Genomic DNA, 19183 nt, shown 5'->3' with positions numbered 1-19183 from the left:
TTGTCGTTCTTTTCAATATGATACTTTTCGTCTATTCAGGCGATGATGTGCAACCGTAGCTGTTAATAAAAACACCAGCAATGTGTAATCATTACAGAATGTATGATTGCGTTGATGATGAGATAGTTAAATACTTAGCATTTGATACCACGGTAATTTATTTACAGATAAAAACTCTTGAGTTTTCCTTCCAAGTGTCTTCTAACAATAAATTCCAGATTGCTCGCTTCTCTGTTTGGTGACCTAATTACATATTAATTGCAGAAAAAAGAGAGAAAAAAAAACAATTAAAACCAATTAAAATGTCACTTAAAATCAGGCTTGTATAATATACAAAGTACACTCTAGATTAATGGTCTTAAAATCAAATAAAGAGTTGGATATTTTTTTGCATGCATTCTGATGCAGATCAGAATAATTTTATATTTTTTTTTATTATTTATTTATTATATATTATGTATTGTTTTTTATTGATATTTTTATTTTACTTTTTTATATAGTTATTTTTTAAAAATTTATTTCGATTCAAAACAAATATATTTATCTTAATTTTAATTAAATCAGATCTAATAAAAGTCGAAAAAAAAAAGAAATAAAAGAAAAAAATAAAAATAAAAGTCGAAAAAAATTGGAAGTTGTATTTTTTTATTTTATTTGATCTGATTTGAATAATTTTTTCAGTTCGATTAAATTAAAAATTTTTTGTCTTACGTTAAAAAGAAAATTTCAAATTGTTAGTTTGATTTTTTATTTTATTTTATTCAATTATTTATTTTATTTAATTTATTTTTTTCAAATATTTAAAATATTTGAAAATTATAATTTTTTGAAAAATATTAATTTTTCAAAAAAAAAAAAAAAAAAATCTAAAAATTCTATTTTTATTCTACTTTTTTACCTACATATATATAACTTTTTTTGTATCTTGGTGATACCTGCCTATCGTACTGACATGCCAAATCAAATACAAAAAATCAAATCAAAAAAATCAAATACCTAAATCAATGCTAAATAAAATTTACTTGATCGCACTTGATCACTTAACGTAATTCAATATGTCGAGTGTATCAACAATAAACAATAAAAAAAGAATAAGTGTTTATTTACTTTAACCCGTTTCATTCATGTGTTCAATGATGAGCATATATGATGAGCACAGCAAAAATGCGTAAAATATATCCACACACACACTTTTTGCCTTACACGAAGTACGCGTGTGTGCAAAACGAGAGAATCTTGTAACACACAAACCAACAATCACCATGCCATGCCATTGAGGAGTCACACTGAAACTACTAATGAATGTACAGCACAGTAAAAGAAGTGCGCGAGGACTCAAGATTCCTATTACTTTTGCAAAGTGCGCATTTGGTGCTGTAGTAAATGTGTGCTCTGACAAAAACAGAGCCTTAGTGTCTAGACTCTGTTTGGTACTCTCGCACGAATCACTTTTTTTCCTTTATTATTATCTATAGATACAAAATCAGTGTTTTTTTAGTAACTTTTGTGTGATATTTTAAGGAATAAGTAGGAATCGTTTTAAAATTTAAACTTAAAAATTACTAGTTAATAAGCAGAAAATTCGTCCAAAACGATGGAAACTGAACATGTGGGATGTTGTCGCATGGGAATCTTCATTTTTGCAGCATTTGCGATAGTGATTGGGTGTGGAATCTTTGGTAAGATTTTTTTTACATTTTAAATTCATCTCTCTCCCATAAATAACAATTTTCCTAAATATCCTTAATAGTCCTTGGCATAATTGACGTGAATGGAATTCATTATCCAACTCTCATAATGGGAATTTATGTCATAGTGACACACGTAATACTATTTCTAGGTAAGCTCTTAATTATTCACTTAATTTGTCTCATCCATAATTTAACGCCGAACAAAAATACTATAAACTTTAACAGCTGAGTACGTTGGTATTACACACGAGAAAAAGGAAGTCTGATGGACAGCCATGACAAGGAAAGAAAAAGCGGAAATCAACATAAACAATGTGGAAAAAAATCAAATTAATATTGCAAATAGTTATATCGTGGCTTATTCTAGCTTGTAACGATATAAATTACTTTTTTATACTCCATTCGTCGTCATATTGTATCATTAGCTTTTTAAGCCTTTTTAATATATATCATATATATTTCAAAAACGTGAAGTACAAAAACAAACATTATGAAGCCTTTGTGCCCGCAATTGTGTCGCGCAACTATAAATATTTTATTAAGCTACATATATGAAGATGTTATAAATTTTTTAAATAAATCTTTAAGTAGAGCTTTTTAAACTTTGAAACTTTTTTAAATAATTACTGATTATATGTGAATTCGAAATTTATAAATATATTTATTATTAAATAATGTAGTTAAATGAATCAAATAAATTATTAAAACAATCAATTTAACAAAAAATAAATAAAAAAATTAAATAAATTCAAATAGTTTCATTTTTGTCTTATCAGGATTTCGAAAAGTGGGGGTGGAAAAAAATATACATTTAATTTTTTTTACATTTTCACATTTTTAGAAGTTTAACAATAATAATTATTTACATTGAATTAATTTTAGTTTATTTATTTTCGAATATTTTTTTATTTGAATTTATTTCCAAATTTATTTCGTGTGTATTGTACAAAATTTTAACTCGAAATCAAAGAAAATTTTAGCTTTTGAAGAAAAAAATAATTTTTCTTTGGTGATCTAAATTTTCTTTCATCTGAAGCAAGTTCTATTTTTAATTTGTTTTTTTCTGAAAACTGTAGTTTTAGGTTTTTGTTTTTTTGAGTGACGAAAATAGAATTAAATATATTTATTTTTAATGCAGCGTCTTTTGCATTCTTTAACAGGTTTCAAGTTTTTTCAAGAAGAAAATGAAGAAGCCTTATCACGTTTGTATATATGATACTTTTTGCTGTGCGTTTTTAATCTACATATACAAAATAATATTGCGACTTTACACTATCTACACACAATTGTATTTCAAAAACTATAATTTTTACAGTCTTATTAAAACCACCAACGAATAAACACTAAAAATGGTTGAATTTACTGATTCCGAACTCGAAAAATATAATTTTGAGTACTCACCAAGTGAACATACCAAAAGGTACAATGCTCCAGATGAAGCTATTCAAGCCCACATAAAGTTGATTGAAAAAGGTATTCTTTTTTAATTTTGAAATTTTTAAAAAGATAAGCAAAATGCATATTGACTTAAATCTCATACAGTCACTAATAGAGTGCAACATGAATGCGGATTTGTAGTTGATAATAATGTCAAGTATGGAAATGATGACGACGAGTTGTTAGACATTTACTACAATGAATCAACGGTTAATGGTAAGATATTTTTTTTTGGGTAAAAAATTAAAATTAAAAAAATATTTTTTCAGATGCGCCTCTTTTTGTCTATATTCACGGTGGCTACTGGCAGATGTTGACAAAAGATTCTTCAGCCTATTGCGTGGAGCCTCTTGTTAGAGCTGGATTTCGTGTTTTAATTGTGAATTATTCGTTATGTCCGAAAATTCCGCTCACTGGTTTAATTCAACAAATTCGTAACTGTATGAAATTCATTGGCAATTACGGCAAAGAAAGGGGTGTAAAATCCATAAGTTTCTGTGGTCATTCTGCTGGAGCACATTTAATCATGAGCGCTTTAAGTGATAAAATCTTTTGGAAATCCCTCGAAAACAAGAAAATGATAAAACATCTCTACTTACTGTCAGGCGTTTACGATTTATCGATAATTCGGCACTTGTCTGTCGTTAACAACAATAACATTTTGGGACTAAACGATCAAAATACAACGGAAGTCAGTCCTTTACTCAACGACTTTTCACATTTGAAGGATTTTGATTTGCGATTCCACTTGTTTGTTGGAGAGCATGATAGTAAAACATTTCAACTGCATTCCGATCGTATGTATGAACACTTGAAAAGTTACGTAACGGAAGATCGGTGTTCATGTGAAATTCTACAAGGTTTTGATCACTTTAATATTGTCGAAGATTTGAGACTTGAAACTTTTTTAATTATGAAGAAGATAATTTCAAGTAAAAATTAACGAAGAAATTGAATTTGCTTCTCTTTTATTGTATCAATGCACTTTTTTCTTGTAAAAAAAACTTTTTTTCAGTACGACTGACTTAATCATCATCTTCAAACAACATTTCGACTAAATCTTTGTTGCAAGCTTGCTCCCCATCGAGACGTTGTGGTGACTTCCAACGGAGTAAAGTTGGCAAAAATACAAGTTTCGTTCTTGGGTCCTTGCGATAAGAATTGTTGGGATCTTTCCAACTGCAAAAACATATAATTAATACAAGGGCGACCTGTTATGACTTAACATTTCCTTTTTTGTTTATCAAAATACGTGCAATGTTAAGCAATAACATTTCAATCAAATTAACGTGAGTTTGTCCAGAGATGGAAAAAGTGTATTTTTTCGGGATTCAAAATCGTTTTTTCAAAATTAGATTTTCAATTTTCAAATGAAATATTTTATCAAAATGTAATTTTTCAAGATTTTTCCTAAAAAATTCAATAAATTTTTTGTTTTTATTTTTGGAAATTGAGCCTTGTCTCCCGCACTTTTCCCATCACCGAATTTATCTTATCGCAATGCAAAAAAAAGCCTTATCAATTAATACTTACTAAGGGCGTTCTATCTCAACTTTGATGAATATGCTAAAAATAATCAATTTTTCAATCAATCACAGAACTTGACAAGTTAAAAATACGCGATTTACCTGTCTTCTGGCGCGTTTTCTAATGCCTTCTCGATAACAGGAGCAGCTCTGTTGCCTAAAAAACATTTTTTACTAAAAAAATCATAAAAACATATAAATTTACTCACAATAAGGACACCAAGAGACACCGGCCTCGTCTTTATCTCCAGAAAACAAGATGTTGATGGGCTTCTTCTCCGCCTCCAACTTGGTGACGAGAGCTTCAAACTCTTCCCATTTCGTGTTAACGTAATGTCTTTGGACCATTTTTCTCGCTACTGAGCTATTATATCGCACAAACTGGGTAAAAACTTTATTTATCATGGAAAAATTTGTCACATACTAACTTGACTTGTACAAGAAACTTGAAACTCGGATCAAATCAGCTGACGTTTAAAGTTGCCACGCTAATTCAATCGTATGTGAAGTGAAAACAAATTCAAACAAATATTTTTAAATCTAGGAAAAATTCAAGGAAATTTCACTGCTGCCTGTTCTCGAGATATGCTTCGAAGTTTGTCGAATGTGACAGAGAGCTTAGTCCTGGAAAAAGTCGTTCGTCGTGAGCAAAATTAAAAATTCCACGAAGAGCAGCAGCAACAACAACAACAAAAAATGTTTAGTCAAGACTTACGGGCCGTAATTCGGAATACGTCGACATTTGTGAAATTTGTTTGTGTATCATGTACTTGCGGGTATCTCTTGTCCTTCATGGAGGACTCGGTGACAGTAATGAGTGTGACGCCCGGATACTTAAGTCCTCCCAATTTCTGGATATGGACCTTGTTTACATTTTGGACGTTGGAAGTGCATTTCCTCTCGTTCCTAGCCGACATACTGACGGTTCTCTTTTGCGGAAAACTGATTGAACCGCTGTGGAAGAGTCTCGAAATGTGGAAATTCTTCGCGATAGTCAATACATTTGTGGCTATACTCTCGTCAGGTTACAGTTTATTCTATTCAATGATCACGCAAAATTCCGAGCATTTATACGACACACACATCTACGGCTTGGCTGGATATATTGCCGCTGTGGCAGTTGCTGTTCGACAAATTTTACCGGACCACCTGATTGCGAAGACACCAATTGGTCGATTCACGAATCGTAGCGTCCCGTTAGCGGCCTTAATTTTAATTATTCTCCTTTGGAGTGTTGGCTTAATGAATGGACAAACGCCTGTGATGTTCGCCTCGGGAATTTTTGTTTCGTGGATCTACTTGAGGTTCTACCAGAAACACTCGCGCGGCGGATCAAGAGGGGATGGCGCCGAAAATTTCACATTTGCTTCGTTCTTTCCCACAATCATGCAGCCGGCAATCAATGTCATTGCAACTCCCGTATACAACTTGTGCTTACGTCTGAGTATCATTCAAAAGTTTGCGCCACCAAGTGAGACAGCAAGCTTGGATTCTGTTAATATCACGTATCCACATGACATTGAAAGAAGAAGGTATTTCATTATTTTTTACAAAATGTTTGTTTTGAAATACAAAAAAAAATTCTTTATTTTTTTTAGACAAATTGCCTTGAAAGCCCTTAATGAACGCCTGTCAAAATCAAGTCCCGATGCTAGTCGACTACCCAAGTCTTTTCCGCATACGTCCAAATTGCAACAACAACAATTTCAGCAAATGCACCAAACTCTCATGCAAAATCAGTTTTTCCCCCCAGCAATTGCATTACCGCCTCCCTCGGCAAGCAGTTCAGAGCCTGTTGCGGGACCTTCAGCCTCACCGTCATCGCATCAAGATAGGAATGTAATGTCAGGATCTTCAATTAGCCATTCCTCGTCAATGAATACATCTCTCTTAAATGACGCAGAAATTATCAATATTGACGAAGCTTCGCCGATTAAATAAACATTTAAAATTTAGAATCAGTTGTAGTTATGACGAGTTGTTTAAAGTTATGTAAATAAACAATTTTAAGCAAAGAGTGCGTAAGGAAAGGAGTGTACATTTTAATATAAGAATGATTAAATACATGCAAAACTAATTAAAATTGCTTGCGTTTTCTTTGCTGCAGAATTTTTGCTGATGTTTTAGAAAAGTAAGTAAACAAACAATATTTATTTTAAACATAACTTTTTGCTATTTATTCATTTTGAGTTGTTCAGTATTTTCATTTTAATTGAGTACATTGAAGCACAGTTTGAATATATTGATGTTTTTTAAGGGACTTTCAAAAATTTTCTTGTTTTGCGTTTATCAATGATAATAATGAGAAATAAAAAGAAATTAAAACATTTTATTATAAAATGACTAATTTTTTTAACCCATTATACTATATCATTTGTTTTAATTTTTAATTTAAGTTTTTTTTTTAAGAAATAATTTTTTTTAAATTTTTCTATAAAAATTGGTCAAAATATTAAAAAAAAATCGATCTTTTAAATTCAAAAAAATTGCATAACTAAGAAATGATTTTTGAAATGCCCTTATTTTGTTATAATTATATGTTTTTGACTTTTTCAAAGTAATTTCAAATTCTATTTGTTATATATTTTTTCATTAAAATTTCTTTAGATAGTTTATTTCTTTTAAATAGTATGTTTTAATTTGAAGATTTTTATTAATAAAAATACTCTAGAGAAGAAGTTTGGAATGTTATAAATTTGCTTCTTTTAAAAGAGTAAACTGTTTCAAACTGTTTATCATCTATATTCAACTCATTTTTTATGTATGTATTTGTAAATTTACTTAAAGTTAAGCATGGAACTAAATTAAACTAAACAAAATTTAAGCATAAAAGTTTTTCAGTCAATTCAGTTACTTTTTAGATATTTACCTGACTCAATTAATGTTTTAAACATATTTTTAGATTGTCTTTGAGACATGATTAAATCATAAAAATCTTCAATTTTCCTTAAAGTCTAAATCGTCAACTTTTATATCATATCAAAATCCTACGTATCTTCTTTTTTACACAAAAAAACTTTTTTTTATTACTTAAAACGTTAAACACTAAATTGTTGCAATATTATTTGTTTTTATTTTTATTTATAGTCAAAATTGCCATTATTATTTTTTTATTGTTTTAATATTCTTTTTATTTAAAGAAATGACTGATTCGTTAACTTTTAATAACATTCTATGTTATTTAGAATTGTTGTGCCACCTTACTAACTAAGTGTACGTGATAAAGACAAAAATAAAATATTTATTTTGAAAATAATTTAATAGTCATTTTATAGAAAATTATATTTTCTATTTGTTGTAATTCAAACTTATTTTTACGGATATAAGTTAAAACTTAAAAATAATGTCGAGACACGGTGAAAGTCATCCTGTTTAAGCACTTTGATTCGTTGATTTGGTAGGTGAGTCATGTGACGAAAATCCATTTTTGCCGTTAGATGTTACTAAATTCATTTTATATATCGATTGCAAAGGAACATGAATCAGTTCTACGATCTCTGAGAAATTCGGCTCTACAAAAGTAAAAAAAAATAACAAGTTATAAACATAGAATTTATAAAAAAAATTACCATTTTCGGTATTAATAATTCCGTGTCTTATCATAAAATCGATGACGACGGGCGTGGATGTCGTCTTAAACTTTGTAGAACATATCCAGTCTAGACATTTGGTGATGGGCATCAATTCAAATGCTTGCACCTCACCATCAATGCATTTTGGCTCAAAGTCCATTGGAAGTTCCAAGTCAAATACGTATTCGGTATTGGGGAAGAGACCACGTTCACTTTCAAAGAAGAACGAAACACTGCCAACAGACACCAGGTTTTCTAGGAAAGACTGGGGCACAGATGCCTCTTCTTGTGATTCTTTCACGGCAGTTTCTTTTATGCCGTATCCAACTGTAACGCCACCAGAGACCCTAAAATAAGTTTTATTTTTAAATATTTGCTATTTTAATCATCAAAGAATGACTTACATATTATCCCAAAAGCCAGGCCAAGTTTGTTTAGTGTCCGAGCGTTGCTGAAACCACATACACAAACCCAAATCTGGATGCCGCACATAGCCGTTTATTGTAACTCCGTAATTGCGTATGGCAAACATCGGCGTAGCGGCTCTATCCATTTTCAATAAGCAATTGTTACTTGCATCTTTTACCTCAAAATACTAAAAAATACGATTTTAGATGAATTAGAGTACAAAAATCAATTTAAACTTGCCTCATTTCTCCATCCTCTCAAAGTAATTATTTCATCCTTGTCCCTTAATTCTAGCAATACCTGTTCAACTTTGGTTGTGCGTTCGTTATAGTCTCTAAATGCTGGATTCAATTCAATTATTCCCTTTTTATTAAGAAAAATCGAATTAAAATCCGATCCTGTCCGTTTGGTGGAAGGCGAGCAACTTACCCGGCCATCCAGGTCAGAGTCTCTCATGATGAAGACCTCCGGATAGTTGAGCAACTTGTTGACAACATCGGGTCTGATGAGTCCCACTTGTTTTCCATCGACAAAAAATGGACGACACTCCCCCTTGAGAATGCCTAAATGCGGTAAAAGAATAAAAATTGTCAGTTATCTAATCAAAGGAATGCTTCCGTTCGTCTTATCATAAGATACATTTTTGTGTGCGGATTAAAGAAACCAGTCGTCTCCACATGACTGTCCCTTAGTAACAGTCAAAATATTAAACAATTGATCCTAAACATCGTTTTGAGGCAAATTTTATGTGCCGCAAATCAAATACCTTGACCTTCATTCACATAATGTTTTTTATAGATTTATTTTGCTAATACATATTCTTTATTTGTTGTTGATGTCGTTGTTCAACAACAATAAATGCTGCTTAACTTTGCATTATCATAATGTATACCTATCAAAAGTTTCACAAACAAACAAAAATCGGAATAGTCACGCACCGGGTCTCATATGATTTATACTTTTTTATTATTATTGTCTCTATTGCACAAAATTAGACGACAATTTCGCAGAATTCTTTTTTGATACAAAATATAATTATTTATTTAACATTCATAAAATTCCTAAATTAGGCGTCATCATGCCTCTAGCATTAATTTCTCGTCCATTTCATCATTATGCTTTTCGTGTAACGCAAAAAAATCCGGTTTGACACAATATTAGGCCTATTCATCGCAAACGCTTTGTAGGAATTTGTCTATTAAAAGGCACCTTGAGACAAATTTTCATCTCAGAATTTTCATTCATTTTCGTCGACACACATACACACACCATTTTATATTTTTCGTCGATGACAATTATTATGAAAAATGTGTAGCAGAACTTACCGTTCAAGTAGAAACAATTAATTTTCTTTGCTAATTGCAGAAATCTCGAGTTCATCGTCGTCTAGAATAACGAGATATTATCACAAACACCGTACTTTCTTGGATTTTTCGTCTCTACTTTTGGCTGGAACACTACTATAATGTCTTGGCTGACTAGAAAATGCGACCTATCTTTAATAATGAAATTTTGTCGTGTGTTTGAGTGTGTGTGCCAACAGCTGATTAAATTTACACAGACACACACATAGTTTATATCACCTTCGTTCACTCTGATAGGCTAAAAATACAGTTTCACATATTTTGAATGTGCTTTTAGACGTTACTAAGAGCGATTATTTGGAGGTTGCGAATGGTTGAGGACATGAATATAATACAAAATATTTTTTTTATAAATTTAGAAAAAAAATTAAAATAATTAATAAAATTATTATATTTATTAAAATTTCTAATAAATTTTAATTTTTAAATTTTTGAATTTAAATTAAAAAAAAATATAGAAAATTCATCATATAAAGTTGCATTTACAGCAATTCATATACGACGTCATAGAAACATTCGTCATATAATTTCAGTGCGCAGTAGCATCCGTTATTTTTGTTTTCAAGCTTTATATATATCTTTACATATCACGTATTGATTGTTATTATTTTCATTGTACATCATATAGTATACAATATGTGCAGTATTGTAGGCTGTACGAAGTCGTACTCTTATATGTGGAAGAACGAAAATTAAAAACGAACATTGAGCTTGGTGGTTTAGTATGTTAAAATCAGCTGGCTCGAATTGTTGTGTTTACAAATAATATCTTGTATATCTACAAATATTACAAAGTGTTGAAAATTTTCACTTAAATTGCTTTTTTCAACGTAAAATAAAAAAGTGCACATATTTATTATTATTATCATTTTGTGATAATAACATAATATATTAAATTATACAAAAGTACAGCTTTTGTGTAAAATAACTATTACAATAAAATACGATATATACCTGAAAAATAATATTTAAATTATTTTCTAAACAAAGCGATTACGCCCTTTGTTGTACATACATATACGAGTGCATTTTCTCACCCAATTAACAAAAACAAACATATAAAATTGTGATAATTGAACTATATTAATCAGTTGAATTATTTTAAAAATCAAATACAAAAAAAAGTGAAAAATCAATAACATATATATACAAACTCTTAAATAAATTCTAACGAAAAGCGAGCGAAAAATTTAAAAAAACAAACAAACTTTTTATTACGTAAATGAGTGAAAAACTTGAAAATGGTTCTGGAAAAAATGGAAATTTCTTTATAAACTTTAATCAAGACTTTAGGTGAATATCATTTAAAAAAAAATAAAATACTAAAAAAAATATTTAAAATTAAATTTTTATATCAACTACAAAATAATAAATACTCTGTTTAGTATTAAACTAAAATTATTATTTATAAACGCGTAGCAGCGTACAAAAAAATAAATGAAAAAAATGAGATCTATGTTTGTGTTGTGAATATACGTGAATATATGTGTGCATTCAACTGTTCCTTTGTTCTCAATGTTATAGAAAAAATTAAAAGATGTATAGCATTAACTTAAAACCAGATAAATTTCAACTTTCAACTTAAATAAATTTTTTCTAAAAAAAATAAATTAAAACATAAATATAAACAAAGAAAAAAACAACAAATCTGACATAATCGATATCAAAAATGGAGGAATCGCATTCAATTGGATTCATATACACTTTTGTATACAGGAAAGGACAATGACGTGTACCTATCCTTATGCCCTATATCGAATACAACAATCCTGGAAACTAACTGCGCACATAAATTCAACATAATAATAAACACTTGTATGAGTCATGTGATTGTGTTGGTGCGCGTTTGTGTTTTACACTGTGTATATGAAACTTTGATGTTTATGTTTACCATCGCATATAATGATGCTATTTACAGTTGTTGAATAGAGAAAATTAGAAAAAAGAGATATTATACATTACTTGTAAATTAGATAAGGATGGAAAGAAAACAAAACAAAAAAAAAACTAACAAAGGCCAATGTAGGTCAAAATGGTAACATATCGCTGCCAAACTCTTTGTTTGGGGAAATATTTAATGATGATGATGAAGTTTCTATTAAACACAACGTATATCATTAATACGTCTTTTATATTTCGTTTATAAAAATTATTTTGCGTGTCTGAGTGACGTGAATTTTCTACGCATTGATTTTTATTTTACATAGTTAACTTATATTTTAAAAAGCGAAAAGAGTTTACAAACAAACAGTTTTGTATATATATTAGCAAAACAAGTCCGATGTTTATTAGCTGTACATCATACATACATAATAATTGCGCAAGATGGATTTTTGTTTGTTTGTTTACGAATATTTTGTTTACACGCGAAATTTTGGAATAGAGATAGACGTAAACATAACAATAAACAAAACCTCATTTACAACTTTTTAACGTTCAAGTTTACTGTTTTTGAACAAAAAAAAATAACTTTCACACAAATGTTCGTGATGTATGAGAGAAATTATTCGACAAAAAAAAAATTGAAATGAAAAATTTTCTAGGAATTTTACGAAAAAAAAACATATCATTAAGGTCAATCTTTGTCGTAAAGATAAATACATCTCTTTGGTGTAAATCTGCTCTGAGCCAATTTAAAACACAAAAATAGCGTAAAATATATTTTTATGTGATAAGACTGCCGAGAGTTCAATGATTCATTTATAGAGTGATAATTTAATAATTTTTTTCTGATGATTATTATTTTTTGCACTGTACGACAAAAAGTTGTCGAGACTGAAATAATATACTTTTTTACATTTTTTACCAGTTTCAGCTGGTATTGGGAAAAAATATGTCAAACTGATAAACAAAAGTGTCATTTTAAAGTAAAAAAAAATTAAAAAACATTTATCTTGTCGTTATGAATTTCAAAATTAACTGAAACAAGAAACACGACATTCTTCATGAACAAATAAAAAACACACATCAAAAAAGATCACAATAAATATAAAGAAAAATTGCAAAAGTGTGCACGTATTTTACATTTGAAACTTTAACAGCTGATGTTTATTTATTCCATTCATTCCCATTCAATGCACAAAATGTGTGTTAGTTGAGCTGAGCAAGACGCTTACATTATGTAATTTAATTATTATTAATACAAACAAATAAAAATGAATAAAGTATCGTTAATTTAAAGTGAACAGTGCATGAGGGAGGAGAAGAACTGTACCTACCTCTAAACATTTAGATATGCATGATGCGCAATAGATATATCACAACTTAGCAACATCACTTATACTGTAGTTTAAGCTATATAACGAGCACTGAATAAGGTTTAATAATGAGTGTGACCTTCATATTTCTAGTTTATTATTTTAGCGATCGTTTGTTTACAAGGCAATTACGCAATTCGATCACATCAAGTAGCTACTTATCACTTTTTTATGAAATCTTTCTATTTGAACATGTTTCTACTAACGGTCGTTTGAAAAATTTTTTTCTTTTAACACCAAAAATATGGTTATTGCATTTTCTACTTAGCCATATTTCAGCTCGTATCTAACTCGTTTCTCGAATATTAAAACAAACTAATAGAGGTTATTGCCAAACCAAACCTAATTTTTCGCGTTTGTTCGATTTCACCTTCAATGTACATGCATTACCGAGTGTCAACAGAACCGAATGCATTCATGCATATTTTTTATTATTATTGTTTGAAAAAGTTTTTAGCTCAAAACGAATCTCGTATTCGTAAATTTTATAAATATATATAAAGGAATTTTCGCGCCTACGATTTTGCTGCTGATACAGAGAAATTTTTGTTTACCAACAAATAAAAAATGAAATATTTTGAGAAATAAAGCAAAAATTTAATGAGATTGAATTCAGCATAAGGAATGCGAGTTTATCATTGACAGAGGTCAATGTTTCCACCTGATATGAATTTTATTGCTATTTAAGAAAAAATACCTATACTTAATTGAATTACCTACTAAACACTTGTTAAGGAACATTACTAGGTAATACAATAAAAAAACACAAGCCAGTTTATGATGACATCGAATTTGTCTATTTTTAACCATTTTTTTTTGTTCAAAATATCTTGGCTCGTGTCGAACTAATATAAAACTAGATACAAATATACATCATAGTCACATTCAAAAACACTTCTAACGAATAAAATTCATCAAAGTAAACTGAAATGGCAACAAAAAAGGTGCACTAGACCTTGAAACAGTTGTTTCTTGCGATACCGATGAAGAAAAATTTGGTATTCATTAGTTACCGTTGTTTGATGAGTTTTGTTCTTGATTCAAATATATTAGTTTCTTCCGTAATTTTTATATATTCCTCACTTGTTGTCATTATAACTACCCGTAAATCAAGTAGTTTTGAAAAATTTTAATGAAAAATGTATTTTTCATAGCCATTATTTAAATCGAGCATTTAATAGGATGGATCAACGACCAACAAATCGATCAAACATTTGTTAAAAATTAAAGTCAATTAAACAAACAAACATTTCAAGTTAAGAGCTTCCACTGAAAATAAATAAATAAAATAACAAAAACACAAAACAGCTGACGGCAACACATATAAATATCTTTAGCTGACGCAATACTGCTACAGAACCTCAATGAAGGTCAAATTTGTTCACATCATATATGTGCGAATGTATATTGTAGCTCGCAAACACAGAACATCACACAGTGAAGCAAATGATAATAAAAAAAATCACTAATGACATCGCGATGACAACGTCTAACAATAATATCAAAACAAATCACCGAGTCTTTGTCTTGTTATCATCATTTTATATTACCATACAAATTCAACCCATATTTTTTGGTGTCTCAATAGGAAAACAAACAATTTGCAGTATATAGGAATTTCACGAGACCTCATTTCTTCTTATCAGTCACAGCAATATCGACTTCTTTCTGTAAAACGTGAAATTTGTATTTTTTAGACGTGATGTCGACATGCACAAACAAGTCGTGTCTTTGTTTTCACCAAACAAGTGACTCATTTCCAAAGGCATAAGTAGCTTATACACATTATATATGTTATGTATGTTGTAGATAGCAGGAGGTTTATGAACTTTTTTTATTTGCACGAATTTCTGCACAAAAATTCAATTTGTAGCTGAAAATTCGAAATGATATCTGAACTTCCTTTTTCTGTTAGGCGATTAAATTTGTTAATTTTCATTTTAGTTACTCACCCTCATATTTTTTTCGAAAATAATATGTCGAGATTTCATAAAATAATAAAAAAAATGGTCAAAATTTTAGGCTTGAATTTGAAATTAAAATTAATTCAACCTTAAAAACAATTTCTTCCTCCCCTTGTTGGAACAAAAAACCAAAAAATATATTTATTCGCCTAAGTAAAATATAAAAATAATGACAATAAAAAGTAATCATGCACAATGAAAGTCAATATCATTTGAAACTCTTTGTAATAAGTTCATGAACGTGATTTTGAACAAAAAAAAAGTTTTTAAACACGAAGAAATCATGTATCATTAAGTTTATATTTCCGACCATTTCATTGCATCGCACAACAAATATGATTTTCTTTGTTTGTTTGGCGTCCACTGTTATTATTTTCATATTATTATTTCTTGTTAAGATGAAATGAAAACCATTGCTTATCTGCAAAGTGGCTAAACTAGTAGGATATAGAGACAAAAGCGAAACGATAACTAAAAATAACAAAGACTCGAAACTAGTTCCATTGTTAAATCTCCAGAAAATATAAGATTGATGCATAAGCGCATACATTAGTGTACGGAAAACAATGAGAAACACGTAGAGGAATCTGTTTCATTTCAATAACAAAGCGTAAACTTGACTTTTTAGAGTTGGTCTTTTGTTAGTAATAAATTTGCTTGAAAATATTTTAAAAACGCAATATTATTAATAATAAATATGTATGTGTTAGTAATAAAAAAAATCATTCAAGGACATATTTCTTAAAAATTAAAACACGATATTCAGATTGTAATAATTAATACTCTAAGTATAGAATAAACTTTCAGACAACAAATCACAAATTATAATCTTGACATAAGTTATAGCACCGAATATTCCAGATCTTTTGCATTTGAATATCAATGTCAAGATTCAAACAAAAAAACTAGACTTTTTATTTTTCTTTTGATCGTGAGTCATTTAAATTACTGATGCATCCTGACAACAAAAAAAAAATAAAATAAAAACAAGTTCAGATATGTGAAACGGCACAGATGTTTTTCGCAATATATAGCTTTAAACCAGTTGGCTTAGTGATCATCTGTTATTTTTTGCATCAGTAGTTTTTTTCATGACATTATTCACTTTGACGATGAAGTGTAGCTCCGGATTGGCTGAAGTGTCTACTTCACAGAATTTCATGCAAAAAAATAAAAATTATGTTTAATCATTCGAGAACAAAGCCTAAACCTGTTGCTGACTATTCATTATTGCAGATGTGTATCAAGTACTATTCACATAAATTGAATGAGTACTAAGAAATTAAATTCGCGTAAAATGCAAAATCATTCTGTACATTCATTAAAAATGCCATTTTTCATGCACGTACGTTAATTATTTATTATTATAATAAATTTTACACAAGTTGTTCTGTTACGCGGCAACTTTTACTGCTTTTAATTTTAAATGAATGTGTCAGCTAAGATCAGCTGATGTTTTTACACAACTCAATATGGGACACGAGAAGGATGTTAAATGAAAGTTTTCGTAATAACAGGTTTTTTTCTTTTAAGAAAAAATAAATGACGACATTAAACTTTAAAAAAAAACTCGCTGAGTATTACAAAAAATATCTCGCCCACTCAAATTCAATTTGAATATATAAATTCACATCGAATAGATAAAAATTAAAGCATTAAAATAATAAATTATACAAAACACGCTCGTAGTTTTAGATAACCTTCCTCAATAGAACACAAAAAATCCAAGTTTTATATTCATAGAAAATGCATATGAATGTTTAAATTAATTTGCAAAAAGTGAAATCACTTGTCCCCTAAGTAACATGTAAGGTCATTAAAGTCAAGGAATGGCAGTTTGTGCAAATATTAGATTTTCTTTCGTACGACGATCAATGGGAGATGATGCAATATTTAGATCATATCTCACTTTTTATGAATAAATATATTCTCAATTTGGACAGTATGTGCTATTTTCGATTTTTTGGCAATTTTGCCAAGAAAATTTTTGAACATTTGTAACCTGACAAAAATTTAAAAATAAAAATTTTGTAAAATAATTTGCGCAATATTACAACTATTTTTGTTTTGTTTTTTCTTTGCAGCTCATTATCTGTGGTTTCCAACAACGGTTATCGCCTGTTTTCCGTACAATCCGTCGATCGGGTTGACGAGATATTTTGTAACAATGATCAAGATACGCGAATCGCGGAGCGCCTCTTCAGCAGCAGCCTCGTTGCTGTCGTCTCTAAAACGGAGCCCAACAAGTTGAAAGTGTGTCACTTTAAGAAACTAACGGAAATATGTAACTACAGCTACCCGAAGGACATTCTTCGGGTACTGTTGAACCGATCTCGCTTGATCGTGTGTCTCGTCGATGCGATTTACATCCATAACATACGGGACATGCGTTTGTTGCATTCCATTAAGAATTTGGCGGAAAATCCGTTGGGTTTGTGCACGTTATCCATGAACTCGCACCTGGCCTACCCGACGTCCGAGACAACGGGCGAGTTGCAAGTCTACGATGCCGGTAATTTGTCGCAACGCGTCAAAATTGCGGCTCACGCATCGCCACTCTCCGCCATGAGCTTCTCCTTCAATGGAATGCTGTTGGCAACGGCTTCGCAAAAGGGCACCGTAATTCGGGTCTTCTGCACCAAGAATGGACAGAACTTGCACGAGTTCCGACGTGGTGTCAAGCGCTATGTGACAATCGCATCGCTCACTTTCAGCAATTGCGCCAACTACATCGTCGTCAGTTCCAATACGGAAACTGTGCATGTCTTCAAGTTGGACGCGAAAGTTTTGGAGGAAGTTGAGCGGATCAATGCCCTGAAAAATAACAATGACGAGGACGGAGAGGCGGAAAATGGCTCGGGTTTCAGTATTACGGGACTTATTTCGAGTGCTGCATCCTACTTGATTCCCACAAATGTTCTCGTGCAAGATCGGGCATTCGCCAATGTCCAGTTGAAGGAGGCCGGACAAAAGCACCAGGTTGTCATCAGTAAATTAGATAAGGAATTACGGATAATGGTTGCATGTGAAGATGGATTTTTATATGTGTATGATTTTGATGAGGAGAAAGGAGGTGACTGTAAAATTACAAAAGTTCATGATTTGAGAGGAAACTTACATGGAGTAATCGGTAAGGGATATTTTATTGTTTCTCGTGTAGATTTTAGATTAAAATTTTCCTTTTTGCAGAGGTTGACAATTGTGGTAATGATTTGGATGTACCAATGGAACAATCTGTGGCTGTGCACAAGATGACCACCTCGGTTGCTCCTGCAACTTTTGCAGGTGTCTTAAAGGGCCGTCCAAAAGACAGAATGTCAGGTACTGAAGATCGTTGATTTTTGTGTTATCTTTTCGTATCAAATAAAAATTATTTAAATTTAAATTCACTTTTTTTTCTTATTTGTTTTTTTTTTTTTGCCACATACCACACTTTTTATATCGCACGGACGTGCTTTAATTCATTGCACGTGGACATTTTTCCTCATGATTTTTTTTTCTTTCCTTGAAACTAATCACCATTCTCTCTTTGTCCTATCTCAGTAGATTCGGACAAATGTCGTGACTTGATCGATGCTGTTCAAATTCCAATTAAGAATACAATTCCATTGTTTGATGATGCCCAATTTCCACCCGTAGCCGTCGTTGCTGCTGAATGACAATCACAACAACAACAACAACATGGAGGACACGATGGAACAACTACCAAGGGCAATAATAAAGGATCTAAGCATATTTATGTTATTGAAACTTTTTAAGATGGAGCGGAATATGAAAATTGATCATAATAATAATAACAAACATATTTAAAAAAAATAAATATATATATTTAGATTTATTTCATCTTACTTATGATGAAAAGCAAGTCGATTTTAACAATGTGCTTGTCTAATTCAATTACAAAAAAAAAACATAAAATTAAAAAAAGACTATAAAATTTTTAGATTGGATCAAAAAATACGTA

The 19183-nt window shown here is 30.3% G+C and overlaps 5 protein-coding genes and 1 long non-coding RNA gene across 8 annotated transcripts; 4 read left to right on the top strand and 2 right to left on the bottom strand.

Moving 5' to 3' along the window:
* The first annotated feature begins 1519 nt into the window (after positions 1-1519).
* LOC134832089 (uncharacterized) lies at positions 1520-2357 on the top strand. Its single transcript, XR_010162040.1, has 3 exons — positions 1520-1679; positions 1751-1840; positions 1917-2357. It is a non-coding gene; the product is annotated as an uncharacterized LOC134832089 (long non-coding RNA).
* Positions 2358-3020: 663 nt separating this feature from the next.
* LOC134829760 (kynurenine formamidase) lies at positions 3021-4071 on the top strand. Its single transcript, XM_063843005.1, has 3 exons — positions 3021-3164; positions 3234-3344; positions 3398-4071. Exons 1-3 carry the CDS (start codon positions 3041-3043, stop codon positions 4069-4071), a joined length of 909 nt encoding a protein of 302 aa, XP_063699075.1. The 5' UTR covers positions 3021-3040.
* Positions 4072-4079: 8 nt separating this feature from the next.
* LOC134829761 (thioredoxin domain-containing protein 17) lies at positions 4080-5082 on the bottom strand. The gene is made up of 4 exons (XM_063843006.1): positions 4864-5082; positions 4757-4811; positions 4662-4694; positions 4080-4307 (listed from the first exon to the last, which is right to left on the bottom strand). The coding sequence occupies exons 1-4, from the start codon at positions 5057-5059 to the stop codon at positions 4154-4156; spliced, it is 438 nt and encodes a 145-aa protein (XP_063699076.1). The 5' UTR covers positions 5060-5082; the 3' UTR covers positions 4080-4153.
* Positions 5083-5129: 47 nt separating this feature from the next.
* On the top strand, positions 5130-6658 carry LOC134829759 (transmembrane protein 115). Its single transcript, XM_063843003.1, has 2 exons — positions 5130-6186; positions 6253-6658. Exons 1-2 carry the CDS (start codon positions 5351-5353, stop codon positions 6593-6595), a joined length of 1179 nt encoding a protein of 392 aa, XP_063699073.1. The 5' UTR covers positions 5130-5350; the 3' UTR covers positions 6596-6658.
* A 1146-nt stretch (positions 6659-7804) lies between these two features.
* On the bottom strand, positions 7805-10134 carry LOC134830692 (uncharacterized). The gene is made up of 6 exons (XM_063844248.1): positions 9960-10134; positions 9064-9197; positions 8875-8997; positions 8631-8821; positions 8224-8573; positions 7805-8166 (listed from the first exon to the last, which is right to left on the bottom strand). The coding sequence occupies exons 1-6, from the start codon at positions 10012-10014 to the stop codon at positions 8027-8029; spliced, it is 993 nt and encodes a 330-aa protein (XP_063700318.1). The 5' UTR covers positions 10015-10134; the 3' UTR covers positions 7805-8026.
* A 742-nt stretch (positions 10135-10876) lies between these two features.
* Positions 10877-19038, top strand: LOC134832187 (WD repeat domain phosphoinositide-interacting protein 2-like). 3 transcript variants are annotated; one of them, XM_063846131.1, is made up of 4 exons: positions 10877-11291; positions 17304-18349; positions 18409-18540; positions 18763-19038. In XM_063846131.1, exons 1-4 carry the CDS (start codon positions 11221-11223, stop codon positions 18876-18878), a joined length of 1365 nt encoding a protein of 454 aa, XP_063702201.1. In that variant the 5' UTR covers positions 10877-11220; the 3' UTR covers positions 18879-19038. The 3 variants fall into 3 exon arrangements, with proteins under 3 accessions (XP_063702201.1, XP_063702203.1, XP_063702202.1); XM_063846133.1 differs by having other exon boundaries at positions 10878-11291; positions 18409-18564; positions 18763-18832; XM_063846132.1 differs by having other exon boundaries at positions 10884-11291; positions 18766-19038.
* Positions 19039-19183: the final 145 nt, after the last annotated feature.

Source organism: Culicoides brevitarsis, chromosome 2 (genome assembly GCF_036172545.1).
Source record: "Culicoides brevitarsis isolate CSIRO-B50_1 chromosome 2, AGI_CSIRO_Cbre_v1, whole genome shotgun sequence".
Classification (NCBI taxonomy): domain Eukaryota; kingdom Metazoa; phylum Arthropoda; class Insecta; order Diptera; family Ceratopogonidae; genus Culicoides; species Culicoides brevitarsis.
This window is presented reverse-complemented; position numbering and strand designations above follow the sequence as displayed.

Excerpts from the sequence above, each read along its gene's own strand:
- LOC134829760 (XM_063843005.1), top strand. The coding sequence starts at position 3,041 with ATGGTTGAATTTACTGATTCCGAACTCGAAAAATATAATTTTGAGTAC. Across the intron at positions 3,165-3,233 it reads CATAAAGTTGATTGAAAAAG|TCACTAATAGAGTGCAACAT; the intron begins GTATTCTTTTTT and ends AATCTCATACAG. Across the intron at positions 3,345-3,397 it reads CAATGAATCAACGGTTAATG|ATGCGCCTCTTTTTGTCTAT; the intron begins GTAAGATATTTT and ends ATATTTTTTCAG.
- LOC134829761 (XM_063843006.1), bottom strand. The coding sequence starts at position 5,059 with ATGATAAATAAAGTTTTTACCCAGTTTGTGCGATATAATAGCTCAGTA. Across the intron at positions 4,812-4,863 it reads TGTCTCTTGGTGTCCTTATT|GCAACAGAGCTGCTCCTGTT; the intron begins GTGAGTAAATTT and ends AATGTTTTTTAG. Across the intron at positions 4,695-4,756 it reads GAAAACGCGCCAGAAGACAG|CATATTCATCAAAGTTGAGA; the intron begins GTAAATCGCGTA and ends GATTATTTTTAG.
- LOC134829759 (XM_063843003.1), top strand. The coding sequence starts at position 5,351 with ATGTTTAGTCAAGACTTACGGGCCGTAATTCGGAATACGTCGACATTT. Across the intron at positions 6,187-6,252 it reads CATGACATTGAAAGAAGAAG|ACAAATTGCCTTGAAAGCCC; the intron begins GTATTTCATTAT and ends TATTTTTTTTAG.
- LOC134830692 (XM_063844248.1), bottom strand. The coding sequence starts at position 10,014 with ATGAACTCGAGATTTCTGCAATTAGCAAAGAAAATTAATTGTTTCTAC. Across the intron at positions 8,998-9,063 it reads ACTCTGACCTGGATGGCCGG|GGAATAATTGAATTGAATCC; the intron begins GTAAGTTGCTCG and ends CTTAATAAAAAG. Across the intron at positions 8,574-8,630 it reads CCTGGCTTTTGGGATAATAT|GGTCTCTGGTGGCGTTACAG; the intron begins GTAAGTCATTCT and ends AACTTATTTTAG.
- LOC134832187 (XM_063846131.1), top strand. The coding sequence starts at position 11,221 with ATGAGTGAAAAACTTGAAAATGGTTCTGGAAAAAATGGAAATTTCTTT. Across the intron at positions 11,292-17,303 it reads AACTTTAATCAAGACTTTAG|CTCATTATCTGTGGTTTCCA; the intron begins GTGAATATCATT and ends TTTTCTTTGCAG. Across the intron at positions 18,350-18,408 it reads AAACTTACATGGAGTAATCG|AGGTTGACAATTGTGGTAAT; the intron begins GTAAGGGATATT and ends TCCTTTTTGCAG.